A 17,479-nucleotide genomic window follows, 5' to 3' on the forward strand; every position below is an offset into this window, starting at 1 on the left:
ATCTTGTGGGACTTCCCTGGCGCCACAGTGGATAAGACTCTGAGCTCCCAATGCAGGGGGCTCAGGTTCGATCCCTGGTCTGGTAACTAGAGCCCACATGCATGCCGCAACTAAGAGTTTGCATGCCACAACTAAGGAGCTAGTGAGCCGCAACTAAGGAGCCCACCTGCCGCAACTAAGGAGCCTGCCTGCTGCAACTAAGACCCAATGCAACCGAATAAATAAATAAATACTTAAAAAAATGATCTTGTGATCTTCTTGACTGAAAGGATGTGGGAAGTAGACTGAAAATAGTTCATGCTTTTTCTAAGGGAAACTGCAGTAAGGAGTGACTTGCATTGTCTTGCGTGTGCCACAGTTTCCTTTTCATCATTACCTTGAAAATTCAGCTTCTCTTTCCATTAGCAAGCATTTTTGTGGAGAAGGAAAGTTAAACTGGAAAAGGAAATTGTCAGCTAATTCTAAGACTATGACTTCCTCCATTTCAAAATTGGTATACCACATATATTACATAGACTAACACAATGGCTGTGTTTTTTTTTTAAAAAGTAGCCAACCATTGCATAGCATATGGATAATAATGGAGAAAAAGAATGAGGTATGGTGAAACGCACAAGATCTGGATTTTTTTTAACTTCTGAGGATTTTTTGGAAACCAGGATGCAGCTTTATTTTAATGATCTATAGCCAAAAAGCATAACCCAAAGTAGAGAAGTTCTACATTATTGTGCCTTTTCTTTACTTTTTATTATGAAATAGAGCATATACAGAAAACATTAATATAACATATGCACCATTGAATACATAATTATAAAGTGAACATCCACATAACCACTGTCCAGATGCATTCGAGAATCTTAATCTACTGACACTTGAATGAGTTTCAGAGAATCTGAATTCTCTGAAATTACATGTAAAATTAGGGGCCTTATGCATCTTTCTGGGGGAAAGAGTCTAGAACTTTTCTTAGAATCTTAAAAGAGTCCCCTTCAAATTTTAAATACTGATTTGAGCAATAGAGCTAAGATGGCCCTGTGACTTAGTAGCTGTGTAATCTTAGGCTGGTCTTTTTTGCTCTCTGAATCTTGAATTTGTAGAATGCAATGAACAATAGTTCACGTTCTTGTGACGCTGTTGTAAGGAACCACTCATTTGTTATTATCTGTGAAATAACTTGGTAAACTCTTGCAAATGTTCATTATATACCTCTGTTAGTAAATGGAAACTTTCTTAGTAAGGTCTTTGCAATATCTAAAGAACTGCTAAATTGCTTTTGTTGATGGAGGCTGGTTTAAAAGTCCTGATCTATCATTGTAACAGCTATTCTGGCAACACTCCAATTCTGGACTAGGAAAACTACCTGTTTTTCCCAGGCGGCCCCTGAGCTACTCAGCAATGTCTGAAGAAAGTCACTCAACTTGGCAGATTGCTTTCACTTTATATTCATGATCGTAACCTTCAGATGAATATCCATTCTTCTCAGCAATGAACTGAAATTTTCTATTAAGCATACTTTGCTACTCTCCTAGATGACTGTTTCCTATTATCCTCTCTCCAAGATTATCCACAGTTCTACTTCTGACCATGATGGAATAACAAGGACTGAACTGAACTTCCTGCCACAAACAACCAGAAAACTGGACAAAATATCTAAAGCAACTGTTTTCAGACATTGGAAGACAGCACAGGACTATGATGCCTGAGAAAAAGGGAGCATATGAGGTTGAATGCCTGCCCTAACTTTCTGCGTGGAGGCAATTTCCAGAATACCTGGAAAATAAACCCAAACAGAGACTAGAGATCTAGCTGAGTTGAGGAGACAGAGACCAGCATTCCCAGAGGCTGAGGGAGCTGGAATTTGAAGGGCAGAGTTTAAAACAAACAAACAAAAAACAACAAAAAAAGCACAGCTCCATAAATCTGAGTCTTTGCTAAATGTTTGGCTGTGCATACATCGACTGAAAATCCACACAGCCCATCAAAGAATAACCAGGGAGTTGCAAGCTAAATGATTCCCAGAAATCACAGAGGACGGGCAGACATTTGAGCTCTGACCAGTCAGAGTGGGAAGTCCTCAGTGAAAACCTCTGAGCAGTCATTACTTAGTAGTGGGGCAAAATTGCCCCTGGAGTGAAGACTACTCTAGCCTCATCCTAGTACAGCTGAAACACAGTTTTCAAAGGAATCAAAATGATCCACAAATAACTGCCTAAAAAAACCCAAAGCTCAACACTCCTTGAAGGGAACAACAAAATTCAGGCACTCAACAGGATAACATTTACACTGTCCACCATTCAACAAAAATTAGTAAACATGCTAAAATGCTCAACTCATTTGCTCTTAAGACTTTAGGGAGACGGTCTGGCGCCGGCAGGGCGAGGAGCTGAGAGCGGCTTGGTGTGCGCCTGCGCCGAGTGCCGGGACAGGGCGTGTTCCTCGTTCGGGTGCTCGTTTTGCACAGACCGAGTGCATCTTTCGCCGCCGGAGTGAGCCCTGCAGAAGCCTGTTGTTCCCACGCGCAGCCTGTTAGGTGCAAACCTCCGCAGTCATGTCCAAGTCTCTGAAAAAGTTGGTGGAGGAGAGCCGGGAGAAGAACCAGCCGGAAGTGGACATGAGTGACCGGGGCATCTCCAACATGCTGGACGTCAACGGCTTGTTCACCCTGTCCCACATCACACAACTGGTCCTCAGCCACAACAAGCTAACAACTGTGCCACCAAACATAGCAGAACTGAAGAATTTGGAAGTGCTTAACTTTTTTAATAACCAGATTGAGGAGCTGCCCACGCAGATCAGCAGCCTTCAGAAACTCAAACACCTGAACCTGGGCATGAATAGACTCAACACTCTGCCTCGAGGATTTGGATCGCTCCCAGCTCTGGAGGTCCTTGACTTGACTTATAACAACTTGAATGAAAATTCTCTTCCCGGAAACTTCTTCTACCTGACCACCCTGCGTGCACTCTATCTAAGTGACAACGATTTTGAAATCCTGCCGGCTGATACTGGGAAACTCACCAAGTTGCAGATACTCAGCCTCAGGGATAATGACCTGATCTCGCTGCCCAAGGAAATCGGGGAGCTTACTCAGCTCAAGGAGCTCCACATTCAGGGGAACCGTCTGACTGTTCTGCCCCCAGAGCTAGGAAACTTGGATTTAACTGGTCAGAAGCAGATATTCAAAGCAGAGAACAACCCCTGGGTTACCCCCATTGCTGACCAATTCCAGCTTGGTGTGTCCCATGTGTTTGAATACATCCGCTCTGAGACGTACAAATAGACTTACCATGGAAACACCCAAAACAACAGGAGGGACGCATATGACATGAGCAAATGACTTAAGAACAGCATATTGTACCTCTCATATACCTGGCATTCGGAGACATAATATTTACATAGCACACAGTGTGTTTCCAGCAGTTGCCTTGAGTATGTAGAATACAAAAGAAGTGAAGTCCGCACGTCCCCGCCCTCAGGAAAATGGCAGGCTGATGAAGAGGACGAAACTGAGCAATCCAGAAAGATGGGAGACAAGATAACGTAGCGGCTAAAGAGTTTGAACTTTGGAGTTGTTGCCTGGGTTTGAGCCAGACCTTTTGCTAAGCCTCAGTTCGTTCATTTGAAAAGATAATAAGATAATAAAATAAATCCAACTTCAAAAAAAAAAAAAAAGACTTTAGGGAAATACACACACACACACACACACACACACACACTCACATATATATATTCCCCTGTTTAAAAGTGTGATAGTCCCTGATCCCTGACATCTTAAAGTCACTTAATCATAGGAATTAAGTCTATGCCATTTCGTGAAGGTAATCCTATTTATCTTTGAGTTAAAAACATTCAGTAAAATGGAGCTCACTTTCTCTCCTATGACTTCCATCAGAAGTGGTCAACTCTGTTTGTTTTATGTTAAGTTAGATCCACTACTGTCTAGATTTGTAATCTGGTGTTCTGAAACAACATAAAGTCCTTTTTCTCTTCTAACAAAACTGAGACTAGTTCTCAGGCCATGTTTTTCTTAAGGTAAATATATCCAACTCCTTCCATTTCTTTCTGACAAGATTCTTCTTATCATTTTTTGGAGGCTCTCTAGTTCCTCCATGTTTCTTTTTAAATTGCTGCCTTGTTAAAACTAGAAAAAACTTGTTCTACAAAGACTGGAAGTCCAATAAGTCATGGGAGTGTGAAATACATTTTCATACTGATTTTGTCAACAATAGTGTTAAAGGTAATAATCATATCTAAAATGTCTTGATCCCTTAAGCTATGCCAGGCACTATGCTAAGTGCTTCATAAGGATTCCCTCATTTTATTCTAACAAATCTATGAGGTAGATGCTATTATTATCTTTGTTTCATAAATGAGAAATTTGGACCATTGAGAGGTTTATAGATGAACTATTATCACAGTAATGTTGTATAATAAGCTACCCCAAAACTCAGTGGTTTAAAACACTGCTTATTTGTTATCACACATCTATAGGTTGGCTGGAGTTGGGCTGATCTAGGTTGGGCCCAGCTGGACAGCTCTGCATCTCATTGAAAGACTGGTTCAGGCAATTCTGCTCCATATGCCTCTCATTCTTCTCCTGGGACCCAAGAGCTAGCCAGGGTATGTTCTTCTCGTGACAACGACACAAGCTCAAGAGGGAAAGAAGAAATGTGGGGTCTCTTAAGGCCTTGACTCTGAACTTGATACACTGTCACTTCCCTACATCCCATTGGCCAAAGCAAGTCATATAGCTAAACTCAAAGGGCAAGGAAGGATACTCCACGTAAGTCCATAACAAGCATGTACGTGCAAGGAGCAGTGAAGAATTCGGGCCAGTTATTCAACGTAGCACAAAAGGCTGCATAATACGTCCCAAGTCACACCTACTGGAGGTAGCAGTTAGGGACTGAATTTGGCTGAATGTAGCAGAAAACCTAAATAATGAGATAGAGGTTTATTTTCTCGGATGTTATGGGAAGTCTGGAGGTAGCCAGTCAAGAAGACTGATATGGCCGCTCTGAGCTATCACCAGGAACTCAGGCTCTTTTTTAGATTTTTGTTTCCTCACCCTTAAGCTGTGGTTCTCATCTTCATGTTCACAACAAGGCTGCTGGAACTTCGGCCAGTACATTCTCACTTCAAGTACAAAGAAAAGGGAAGGAGATAGACATAAAAATGAAAGGGCTTTCTCTGCCTCTCCATCCAGTGATTCCACTTACATCTCATTGGCCAGGACCATGTCACAGGTCACCCCTAGCTGAAAGCGGGGGGTGTTGAGATATCTTTTCTTTTTTCTTTCAGAATAGAACATTGTCATTTACAACACAATCAGGGTTGGTAAGGGAGAAGAACTTGTATATTAAGTAGGCAACTAACAGTATCAGACACACTCAAGAATTATTTGTGCCAGGATTTGCCCATTAGTTTAAAATTATACCTAACATGATGGAATTATTCTTACCATCTTAAAAATATTTAATGTTCTTTTTTCTTGTTTGTTTGTTTTTTTTGGCCATGCCACGCAGCCTGCAGGATCTTAGTTCCCCAACCAGGGATTGAACCCGTGCCCCCTGCAGTGGAAACGTGGAGTCCTAACCACTGGACCACCAGGGGAATTCCCCAAAATATTTAATATTCTAACATAAGTAATATATGCTCACAAAACACATTTTGGTAGATATCTTAAAGTATAAAGGAGAAAACAGCCATGCTCCCATTGCCTAGATATAACCACTGTTAAAATTTTGCTATATCACTTTCTTTTTTGTTGTGTTACTTTGTGTATTTACAGTTTCCAAATTGGGCTCAGTTTCTACGAATAGCTAGTCCTCTCATTTTTTTCTCTATTTTTTTTATAGACCTTTATTGGAGTATAATTACTTCACAATACCATGTTAGTTTCTGTTGCACAACATATGCATACACATGTCCCCATATCCCCTCCCTCTTGAGCCTCCCTCCCATCCTCCCTATCCCACCCCTCTATGTGGTCACAAAACACTGAGCCGATCTCCCTGTGCTATGCTGCTGCTTCCCAGTAGCCAACTATTTTACATGTGATAGTGTATGTATGTCAATGCCACTCTCACTTAGCTCCAGCTTCATCCTCTCACCCCATGTCCTCAAGTCCTTTTTCTATATCTATCTCTTTATTCCTGCCCTGCAACTAGGTTCATCAGTACCTTTTTTTTTAGAGTCCATATATATATGTTTTAGCATACAGTATTTGTTTTTCTCTTTCTGACTTACTTCACTCTGTATGACAGACTCTAGGTCCATCCACCTCACTACAAATAACTCAATTTCATTTCTTTTTATGGCTGAGTAATATTCCATTGTATATATGTGCCACATCTTCTTTATCCATTCATCTGTTGATGGACATTTAGGTTGGTTCCATGTCTTGGCTATTGTAAATAGTGCTGCAGTGAATGTTGTGGTACATGCCTCTATTTGAATTATGGTTTTCTCAGGGTATTTGCCCAGTAATGGGATTGCTGGGTCATATGGTAGTTCTATTTTTAGTTTTTTAAGGAAGTTCCATACTGTTTTCCATAGTGGCTGTATCAATTTACATTCCCACCAACAGTGCAGGGGGGTTCCCTTTTCACCACACCCTTTCCAGCATCTATTTTGTTTTATAGATCATAAGACTATATACTCATTATAGAAAATCTAGAAATCCAGAAAAGTATAAAGGAATAAAAATAATAACTAACCCATACTCAGATAAGTAATAAAGTAATAAATAAAATAACTCAGATCCACACACTGCTAAGGATATTGGTAAATTGACTTACACACTTTTTATATATTATGTATATATGTATATGAATATAGTTGAGGTCATACTGTATATATATTTTGCATTTGGCTTTTTTTTTTTTTTTTTTTTTTTTTTTTTTTTTTTTTGCGGTACGCGGGCCTCTCACTGTTGTGGCCTCTCCCGTTGCGGAGCACAGGCTCCAGACGCGCAGGCTCAGCAGCCATGGCTCACGGGCCCAGCCGCTCCGCGGCATGTGGGATCTTCCTGGACCAGGGCACGAACCTGTGTCCCCTGCATCGGCAGGCGGACTCTCAACCACTGCGCCACCAGGGAAGCCCGCATTTGGCTTTTTAAAAATATAAGACAAACACCAGGTTTTTACTCACATTTTAAATGCCTGCCTAATGTTTTACTTTATCAACATTCCTTAAATCTCAGGTGTTTGTATTTCCAGTGTTTTGCTATTATGTATCTTGCTACTCTAAAAATCTATTTTTGTACAAGCTTCATCCACATTCCACAAAAATTTTCTAGAAGGGGAAGATAAATAATCCTTTTATAGTATGACTTGAGTATTTTTTGTGTTGATTCATTTCCTAATAATTTGTGAATGTCCTTAAGTAAAGTTTATTTGGTATATTTGCTTGCAATTTGAGAAAAATTACTGGCAGTAGCCTTTTTAAAAATAAAACTGTTGTTTGATGCTCTGTTTCTAATATCATTTTAATGCTGTTTCGTACTTTCATGTCAGTAGGTGGACCTAACGAACATTACCGTTAAAGGACAAAACCTCATTATTCCATCTCCAGACTCGGATGTGTTGTATGTGCTTCTAGAACGTGCAGTTTTCTCTTCTGGCATCTTGGGCTATCCTATTACTGACTTCCTTTGAACAAGAGGACATGAAATTAAACTGTGATCCTTCTTTTGTTTTTTTAAAAACTAGATACTAATGGAAGAAATGTTCACATATTGAGGTATGGGGAAAGTCATCCTGGCTTATACGTAATTTAACTTGAATTTTATGCTAACTAAAACAGCTGGTTTGTGGCCTATCAAACATACACTGTACCTCTGCTTTAATCATTAAAGAAAAGTGCATTGACCCTGTCCGTGTTAAAATTAGAGCTCTTTCCTTGGCAGCCAATGCTGGTAATCCTTCAAAGATAAGACTTCCTGGTGCCAAGGCCATACTGACTGGCTGTGTACATGCTAATCTGGTTTTTTGAAAACTTGAAGGAATGCATCCCTGACTTGTTTGATATTCTTTGTTCTGACAAAATGTAAAACTGTTGAAAACCATGCTTTTCAGGAGCAGTTCCTCAGAGTTATCTGAGAGGCTGTGTCCAGGGCTGTAGGCCTCAGTTAAAACTCTTTTCTGTTCCTGTTATGGATTGTTTATTGATTATTTCCAGCAACAATACTTTTATATGCACTGCATTTCTCATGAATACAAGAATACAACCCTTCTCAAGAATACAACCCTTCCGTTTTCCCATCTCTAGGAACTGGCCTCTGCTAACTTCCCCCACTGTATCCCCTTTTTTTAAAGGCTGCATAGGTTTTCATGCTACCAAGTTAATACTCTTGTTTAAGAAATCTTGTGTTTGACACCCTTAACCCACTGAGGTGTAGTGAACCTGCCTTCTTCTGCCTGGGATTTGGGTCTCTCTGTAGTTTTTGTTTGTTTGTTTTTGGCTGTGTTGGGTCTTCATTGCTGTGCACAGGCTTTCCCTAGTTGCGGCGAGCGGGGGCTACTCTTCATTGCTGTGCGTGGGCTTCTCATTGCACTGGCTTCTCTTGTTGTGGAGCATGGGCTCCAGGTGCGTGCGGGCTTCAGTAGTTGTGGCTCGTGGGCTCAACAGTTGTGGCTTCCCAGCTCTAGAGTGCAGGCTCAGTAGTTGTGGCACACCGGCTCAGTAGTTGTGGCTTGTAGGCTCTAGAGTGCAGGCTCAGTAGTTGTGGTGCACAGGCTTAGTTGCTCCGTGGCATGTGGGATCTTGCCCGACCAGGGATTGAACCCGTGTCCCCTGCGTTGGCAGGCGGATTCTTAACCATTGTACCACCAGGGAAGTCCCTGGGCCTCTCTGTATTTGCTTGTCTTTGTTTTATAAAGTTATTCTCCTCCATCCTCCCGGGAAAGACTCTCAAGCTTGGACCCAGCCACGCCTCCCCACCTTGGCCCTACCCACATCCTGGTTCCGCCCCCTTCGGGCCCTAGCGTTCGGTTTCCATGGTTATACCGCTGCCTCCGAGAGAGCCCAGCTGCCCAGAAGGCCCCCGCAAAGACCCCGGTGAAGAATCGGGTAGACGCGGCTCCAGCTCTCCATTCAGGCCTCCGCGCCCTTGAGCCCGGGGTGTACCCCGCGAGGAAGCGAGCGTTGGGCCGTGGACACAGCCGGGGCCGCTGGGGCATCCCGTCTAGCCTGGTTGAGGCTGAACTGTCGGTAAGGACTCCTTTCGGGGCGCCGCCGCTGAACGGAAATAGCGGTCACTTCCGGCCGGAGGCGCCCAGGTCCGCAGGTCAGGTTTCTAACCCGTAATGCGCCGGCGCCTGAGCCATCTCGCTGCTGCTCGGGGACCCTCGCACGCCTCCGACGGCCTGAACTTGAGGGTTTAGGCTTCCCAGAGTCAAGCAGGGGCGGGTACCGAGGGGAGTCGTGAGCAGCCCGGGCCCGGCGCCCGAGGGCGCTCGCGCACGCGCACACGCAAGGCTAAGCTTTGAGCACGGGCTCGTTAGGAGCTGCTGTTTTAAGCGCTTACCTTATGCCACGCACTATTTTAACCACTAAATGTATAGAATTCATTCCTCGCGACAACTCCGGGGAGACGGTAGTAGTCGAATCTATATTTTTCAGATGAGAAAACCGCTTCAAAGAGAGGTGAAGCAGGGCTTCCCTGGTGGCGCAGTGGTTGAGAGTCCGCCTGCCGATGCAGGGGACACGGGTTTGTGCCCCGGTTCGGGAAGATCCCACATGCCGCGGAGCGGCTGGGCCCGTGAGCCATGGCCGCTGAGCCTGCGCGTCGGAAGCCTGTGCTCCGTAACGGGAGAGGCCACAACAGTAAGAGGCCCACGTACCGCAAAAAAAAAAAAAAAAAAAAGGTGAAGCAGGTGCCCGAGGTCTCAGCTAGAAATGGTCAGGTCACGATGGAAACCGGGCACTCCGGTTCTATTGGACAAGATGACAAGTGTTGTTGGCCTTACCTGAACCCTAATAATGCTGAAAGTTAGCTTTATCTACCTGGGATTGCCTTTGTTATTCTCTACATGCTTCTTTCCCCTGTGCTCAGTTACTGGTACGAATCAGAAAACCTGATAGCCATTAAAACCCTCCACCTTTTCCTGGTTTATAGTAAATGGAATTAATAACCAGGAGTTCATTTTTTCCCATGATGCATAACTCCTGTAATATCTTTTGCTTTTATGTTTTTAATCAAGAGTCTAAATGCCAACTTGGATGTGCTAGAAAGAGAATTTAGACGATCCAAGCAAGAATTGTTTAGTGGGGTTTCTCATTAATTCTACTCCTCCCTGCCCCCAATAGTGTTTAACTTTTTTTTTTTTTTTTTTTTTTGCGGTACGCGGGCCTCTCACTGTTGTGGCCTCTCCCGTTGCGGAGCACAGGCTCCGGACACGCAAGCTCAGCGGCCATGGCTCACGGGCCCAGCCGCTCCGCGGCATGTGGGATCCTCCCGGACCGGGGCACGAACCCGTGTCCCCTGCATCGGCAGGCGGACTCTCAACCACTGCGCCACCAGGGAAGCCCTGTTTAACCTTTTTTTAAATTTAAAAATATCATGCTATAAATGTACTTTTGGTGACCACCATCATTTAAATAAAGAGGGAATGTTTCAATCATTTGAAACATTCCAATTGCTCTCACTGTCATTTTTATAAATATGAAACAAAGTAATGAAAACAGGAGGGGCCTAGATACTCGTAAATACTAATAAGTTAATAAATAATATGACTACAAATATGTTAGTGGTGAAATCTAAAGAGGAAAAAGCAGTGTTTAAATGCAATTAAAAAAAATCTTTTTATTTAGCCAGAATGCCTCCCACTCAGGCTGAAAGTGTTATAAAGAGTATCATTCGAGAAATAGGACAAGAATGTGCAGCCCATGGAGAGATTGTTTCTGAAACTCTGGTTGCTTTTATGGTAAGAATGAATATTTTTGTGAATTACTGTTTTATTAAAAAATGTGCTTAAGCAGTGCCCATTTTCCTCTTAAAATTCTGTAGTGTTTTCCTAACTGTTATTCCATTGAAAACATACTGTTGGACAAGTTAGCCAAAAATATATTTTTTAAGCCTATAAAGCATGTTAGTTCTCGATTTACGAGACTGATTTAGAAGATCTTGATAAGTTCTAGAAACATCAATAATGTTTTCCTATGTGGGAGTTTTTTTAAGATGTATTTTTGTTCACTGTTGTAAAAATTACTGATTGCCTTCATCTCGGAGAGGCAGCAGTGAGCGATGGCGTGAAGCGAGATCTTAATTCCCTGCCCAGGAGTTGAACCTGGGTAGCCTGGATGAAAACCAGGAATCCTAGCCACCAGACCATCAAGGACTAGAGGCTAGAAGCTATTTTTCCCTGGCTCTTGCTCCCAGTGGAAAATGCATTTCTCACGGAGGCAAAAACTGTAAAAACAGGTAGAAAGTTTATTATTAGAGACACAGCACAACAAGTGGGAGAACACACAGAGGAACGTTTGTTTAGTTAAGACAGAAGCAAGGCAGGGACTTCCCTGGTGGTGCAGCAGTTAAGAATCCGCCTGCCCATGCAGGGGACACAGGTTCGAGCCCTGGTCCGGGAAGATCCCACATGCTGCGGAGCAACTAAGCCCGTGTGCCACAACTACTGAGCCTGTGCTGTAGAGCCCACAAGCCACAACTACTGAGCCCATGTGCCGCAACTAGTGGAGCCCGTGTGCCTAGAGCCTGTGTCCTGCAACAAGAGAAGCCACCGCAATGAGAAGCCCAGGCACCACAATGAAGAGTATTCCCCGCTCGCCACAACTAGAGAAAAGCCCGTGCGCAGCAACAAAGACCCAATGCGGCCAAAAATAAATAAATAAATTTATTTAAAAAGAAAAATAGAAGCTAGGTAGAGATGCACATCTGGAAAGAAAGGGTGTGGGCGTCCTCCCTAATGAGGAGGAGTGCAGTAAACAGGCAGTTAAATCATTTATGTAGGTCGGTTTTTCCAGGTCTTTGCCTTCCTTCTGGCAATCGTCTTGTTTCTTCCCCCCTAGCTAATTTGTTTCAGGACCCTCTCCCTAGGTGCGCATGCACCTCTCAGCCAAGATGGATCTCGATGCAAAGGCATCTGGGAGAAGCAAGACTCACTGTGGCCTGGCATTGTCCCTTGACTTTTTTTTTTTTGCGGTACGCGGGCCTCTCACTGTTGTGGCCTCTCCCGTTGTGGAGCACAGGCTCCAGACGCACAGGCTCAGCAGCCATGGCTCACGGGCCCAGCCGCTCCGCGGCATGTGGGATCCTCCCGGACCGGGGCACGAACCCGTGTCCCCTGCATCGGCAGGCGGACTCTCAACCACTGCACCACAGGGAAGCCCTGTCCCCTGACTTTTGACCCCCCAAGGAGACTTTCTGCGCACGCCTAGTGTCTCCCTTGCCCCAAGGGTGGGGTGGGAGGGAAGCGGAGATCCCTTGATCCTTCACTCAAACAAAATTGTGCCCCTCTTTGTTCTCGCCATGACTGTTATCTTAGGGCATCCCCAAGAGACAAAACTTGGCTATTTACCCTGTCCCTGTGGTAGCTTCCATTTCGGAGAGTAAATAGGAGACTGATTTTAAATGTCTAACCTGGAGCCCATCTAACTCCTGTCTCAGGAAATGCAAACAGGAGACTAGCTGTAAGTGTCTGGCCTGAAGCCCACTTTTTGCTGCCCTATGAAATGTAAACAGGAGGCTAGAGGTAAATGCCTAGCCTGGAGCCCATCTGTCTCCTGCCTCAGTCTCTCTACTCTTGCTTTTGTTTTAACAATACACAATAAAAAATATGATAAAACTATTCAGTTTCCCAATGTAAAATCTAGCTATTGTTTTCAACCTGTTTCTCCATGTCCTTCTTCTGACACCATGTTCAGATTTGAGGCTTATTGCTCCCTTTCTTCAGCCTCTAATGAAGGTGTGGATGAACTGGGTTATAAGAAAATCAGCTGAACAATCAACTGCTGGGTAGTCAAGAGGCAGCTATTTAAAAAATGGAACATTGTTAAACTAATTTTGTAGTAACATGAAATAAATGTAATGGACTCTTTCCTGCTCTCAGGTGAAAGCTGTTGTCCTGGACCCAAGTAATGGCTTTAACATGGATAGAATTCTCATAAAAGATGATGTGCAGAAACTTGTAAAGGTGATTATCCAACAGTTCTCAAATTTTGAATTATTTACTTCCAATTCTAAATGTAGTATTTGTGTTGGTCAATATTGCCTTCAGCTCCGTGAAAGAAAACCCCACCAGATAGTGGTGCAAACAAATGAGAGGTTTATTTTTTCTCATAAAACGAAGTCTAGAGGTACATAGGCTATTTTTCCTGACTTCCTGGGTCACCATCATGCATGTGTTTTCACCCCAGGGTCACAAGATAGCTCTCCCACCTCTAGGCAGGCATAAGGTAAGAGGACAAAGGTCAAAATGTGTGTGCAACTGGGTCTGTCACTTTCTTTTTGGAAAATAACAGGCTTTCCCTGAATCCCTCCCGTCTGTTTGCATTTATTGACTAGAATGATACAGCAGGTGAGCCTGGGATATTGATTTGTTTTTTCTTTCCTTTTTTTTTTTTTTTTTTTTTTTTTTTTTTCTGTACGCGGGCCTCTCACTGCTGTGGCCTCTCCCGTTGCGGAGCACAGGCTCCGGACGCGCAGGCTCAGCGGCCATGGCTCACGGGCCCAGCCACTACGTGGCATGTGGGATCTTCCCGGACTGGGGCACGAACTCGTGTCCCCTGCATCGGCAGGCGGACTCTCAACCACTGTGCCACCAGGGAAGCCCCTTCTTTCCTTTTTTAGCTGACCAAGTCTTTGCCTAATCCAGACTGGGGCTTTGTCAGGAAGGAGGGGTATGGATACTGGCAGGTAGCAGTGTCTGCCACAGTATTTTAGAGACATCTTGTTATTAATCTAATGTTACATTGAGAACACTATTAGCTGACTTGTCATATACTGTAAAATTATAGTACTAAATTAAGATCCATATAATTATTGATTCAATGTAATTTGTGTTTTTCAATTCTAAGGGAAGAATTGAACCCAGAGCAAAGAATTCGTTAGAATCAAGAAGGTGTGCCTGAAAAGCGATTTTAAGAACTAAAGAGGGCAGGAACTTTAGACATTTTTAATTTTTTCATATGTTTTAAGTTTGACTCACTGGGTTTAGATGCTTAAATATTTATTTTCTAGATATTCCTCAATGTATTTCCTAAAATTTCAACATTTATCTTTTTCTTCCTGAGCTTAATGATTTTAATTCCCTCCTTCACACAAAAGACTTGAAACAAGCTTTCCCAGACTTGTACATGATATTTTCTGAGCTCAGCCAAATGGCAGAGAAAATTTTCATCATCTCCATCTTCTCTCACAGCCAGCAGTTCACATAGTGGAGTGCAGGTCTGTCTGCAGATGCTAGAGGGTCAGGAAGAGCTTTGGAAGCTTGGAGCTGGGGAATATGTCATTACGATAACTGGGCAGAAGAGACTCCGTGATTCTCTAAGGCAGTTGAGAGCTGGGTCTTTCTGTGCTGAATTTGAGAATGTGGTATAAGGCCTGTTTTTAGCGATAGGGGAAATGACTGATGGTTATTCAGAAAGTTGATTGGACAGCCATGGAGGAGAATCAAGGAGGGGCAGAAAATGTTTTTCTCCTTTTCATGGCTCAAGAAGATTTTTTTGTTTCTCTTCCAACTCAACTAAGTTGGAAAGAATCAAGCTCAATATACTTTTTCTTTAAATTTATTTTTTATTGAAATATAGTTGATTTACAATGTTGTGTTAATTTCTGCTGTACAGCAAAGTGACCCAGTTATACACTTATATACATTCTTTTTTATATTCTTTTCCATTATGGTTTATGCCAGGATATTGAATATAGTTCCCTGTGCTCAATACACTTTTAATATGACAGGTATATTAACTGTCAATTTATATAATAATTCAAGTGATAAAGATTGTTTTCCTCTTTCTCAATTAAAAATCATGTTGATGAGCTAGTCTGTGCATTTGTAAAGTCTGTGCTTGGAACGGCACTTCTCCACCTGGAGGGGTCCAGGTGCGTGGGTCCCCTAAAGATAACGTTCCGTCCTCACTCCTGCTTTCCCCTCTTCCTCCTCCCAGGAAAGGAGGGTTGGTGGCCTGGGAGTTGGGTTGAGGGTGAAGCTGTTGATGTGCCCGCTGGGTGCAGACATAATAAAGTCTTAACAGGTGAGATGGGGGAAGACTGGGCTTGGGGGGTGCACAAGAGAGAAGAAAAGAAAAATTCAGGTTGATCCTCTATTCTAAAGGGGCAAAGCAGAGAAGGGATGAGCCATCTATGTTTGGGGAAAAACAGGAGAAAATGGACCAGAGGAAGAAATTTTGAAACAGAAGGTAGAGCCAGAGAAAGTCTGTGAGCAGGGGACGTAGCCTCGGCAGCTTTTTATAAAATGCACATGACCTCCACCATCAGCGAAAAAGAGTGTTAAGGCTCAGATAAACAGTAATGAGGGGCTTCCCTGGTGGCACAGTGGTTAAGAATCCTCCTGCCAATGCAGGGACATGGGTTCGAGCCCTGATCCGGGAAGATCCCACATGCTGCGGAGCAACTAAGCCCGTGCATCACAACTACTGAGCCTGTGCTCTAAAGCCCGTGAGCCACAACTACTGAGCCCACGTGCCACAACTACTGAAGCTCATGTGCCACAACTACTGAAGCCTACACGCCTAGAGCCTGTGCTCCACAACAAGAGAAGCCACTGCAATGAGAAGCCTGATCACCAGAAGGAAGAGTAGCCCCCGCTCGCCACAACTAGAGAAAGCCCATGCACAACAACGAAGACCCAACGCAGCCAAAAATAAATTAAAACAAAGAATAAACAAAAACAAAAAAAAAAACAGTAATAAGGGACTCAGGAAGAGCTGTAGACAGGAGCATAAGCGTCATGGCACATTCACCCACATTCAGGCTGCAGAGACTAAGCAAAAGGTCAAGTTCCTTGCCTCCAACTAGACTTTTAGTCACTTGGGTATGGTAATATTGGTTAACTCAGGGGGAATAGCTTATTACTTAATAAATGTTGTTGGTTAAGTAAAACTATAAAGTGTAAAGTCCTCAATGAGAAAAAAAAGTAATAAAAATGGTCATTGGTAGATAAATATCAGAAATAATGGCTTTGCTGTTGCCTTTGATTTTGAGAATAACTTTGGAAAATACTTCTGATTGTTTCAGAAAATATAACTGGAAGCATGTATGTGATTTTCTTTTTTAGCTTTGCGTGACTCGGCTATTGGACAGTAAAAATCCTTCCCTGGATACCATTAAGATGCAAGTCTATTTTGATATGAATTATACAAGTCGAGGTAACATATATCTACCGATTTTGATACCCTAAGGGTGTTGACTTAAAAAATGTTCACCACCTAAAAGTTGCTAGTTATGTTTTATTCAGCGGGAAATTTTAGGACTTCAAGCCTGGGACACAGCATCTCAAGTAACCCCGAGAGAACTGCTCTGAGGAGGGAAGCGGGGGAGTCAGGTTATATAGAAGTTTTGCAACAAAGGGCAGATAGTCTGAATGTCAAAAGAGTATTGTTAATGAAAGGCAACTGATATCCCAAATTAAGGAAATGAGGGCTTTTCTTTGTATGAGGAGATGCAAGAGTCTGGGCTCACTGATACGGACCTCAGCTCTCTGGAGCCAGTATCCTGTGTTTTCACACCCTGAGTTTCCTCAGGGCTCACCGTGGGGAGTGGCTGCAGTCTGATGGCTGCTAGATGGCAGGTATTGTTTCCTTCCAGAGTTCCCTCAGGGCTCACCAGCTCACACTGGAGGGCTGCAAGTGCTCATGACTGTGACATCCTTTGTTTAATGAGATGGCAGGCAGTATTCCATTTCTCAAGGGCTTCATTTGGTTGACCAAGAACAATTTAGCTTTTTCATTTATCTTTTGAAATTTTTTCCAACTTTGAAGAATGTAATAATGTTGGAGGTACTAAATGAGAAGAACACCAGTGGCCTTTGTGAGTGTCAAAAGTTTCCAAGTCTATTGTGTTTTGACTATTATACCACTAATACATAATAACTTAAAGCAACCAGCTCACTGAAGTTAAAATTTTTTAATTTGCTGATTTTATTTTTCCTGGTTTATATTAATATCGCATAATGCTTACCTAAATTATGTAACTTACCCAAAAATGAAGTGACTGATGGGAAATTTAAGCTTAGAACATATTTCCTTATGTAAATAGTTTCTTACATACATCAAAAATAAACTGGAAACAAGAGAAAAAAGGAAATGAAATTTCTCTATAGACTACACTGCCTCTGCCCCACTGTAATTCATTCATTATTAACCATTTGGTGATTTTTGTTGTCTTTTTTTCCCTCTCTGTATTAACCTTTCAGTTATGCTACATGTGTAAAATCATATATCTTGCTTTTTTGATCAGTAATAATATTTTAGAACAATAAATAATAGTGGAATTGATGAT

General features: G+C 42.8%; 2 protein-coding genes across 4 annotated transcripts in view; both read left to right on the plus strand.

The window, feature by feature from the left end:
- Positions 1 to 2,363: 2,363 nt before the first annotated feature.
- LOC308626084 (ras suppressor protein 1-like) lies at positions 2,364 to 3,280 on the plus strand (the record flags this gene model as incomplete). Its single annotated transcript, XM_081250870.1, has 1 exon — positions 2,364 to 3,280. The coding sequence occupies exon 1, from the start codon at positions 2,549 to 2,551 to the stop codon at positions 3,278 to 3,280; it is 732 nt and encodes a 243-aa protein (XP_081106996.1). The 5' UTR covers positions 2,364 to 2,548.
- A 5,726-nt stretch (positions 3,281 to 9,006) lies between these two features.
- Positions 9,007 to 17,479, plus strand: part of CFAP206 (cilia and flagella associated protein 206) — a 32,740-nt gene continuing 24,267 nt past the window's right edge. Inside the window, exons 1-4 of one of the 3 annotated variants that reach the window (XM_081250983.1) lie at positions 9,007 to 9,213; positions 10,816 to 10,928; positions 13,068 to 13,151; positions 16,257 to 16,347. In XM_081250983.1, the coding sequence (XP_081107109.1) occupies positions 10,821 to 10,928; positions 13,068 to 13,151; positions 16,257 to 16,347 (283 nt within the window). In that variant the 5' untranslated portion in view covers positions 9,007 to 9,213; positions 10,816 to 10,820. The remainder of the gene's footprint in view (positions 9,214 to 10,815; positions 10,929 to 13,067; positions 13,152 to 16,256; positions 16,348 to 17,479) is intronic. The other 2 variants (XM_081250984.1, XM_081250985.1) reach the window with 2 other exon arrangements.

This window comes from Mesoplodon bidens, assembly GCF_964165515.1.
Source record: "Mesoplodon bidens genome assembly, chromosome: 12".
NCBI lineage: Eukaryota > Metazoa > Chordata > Mammalia > Artiodactyla > Ziphiidae > Mesoplodon > Mesoplodon bidens.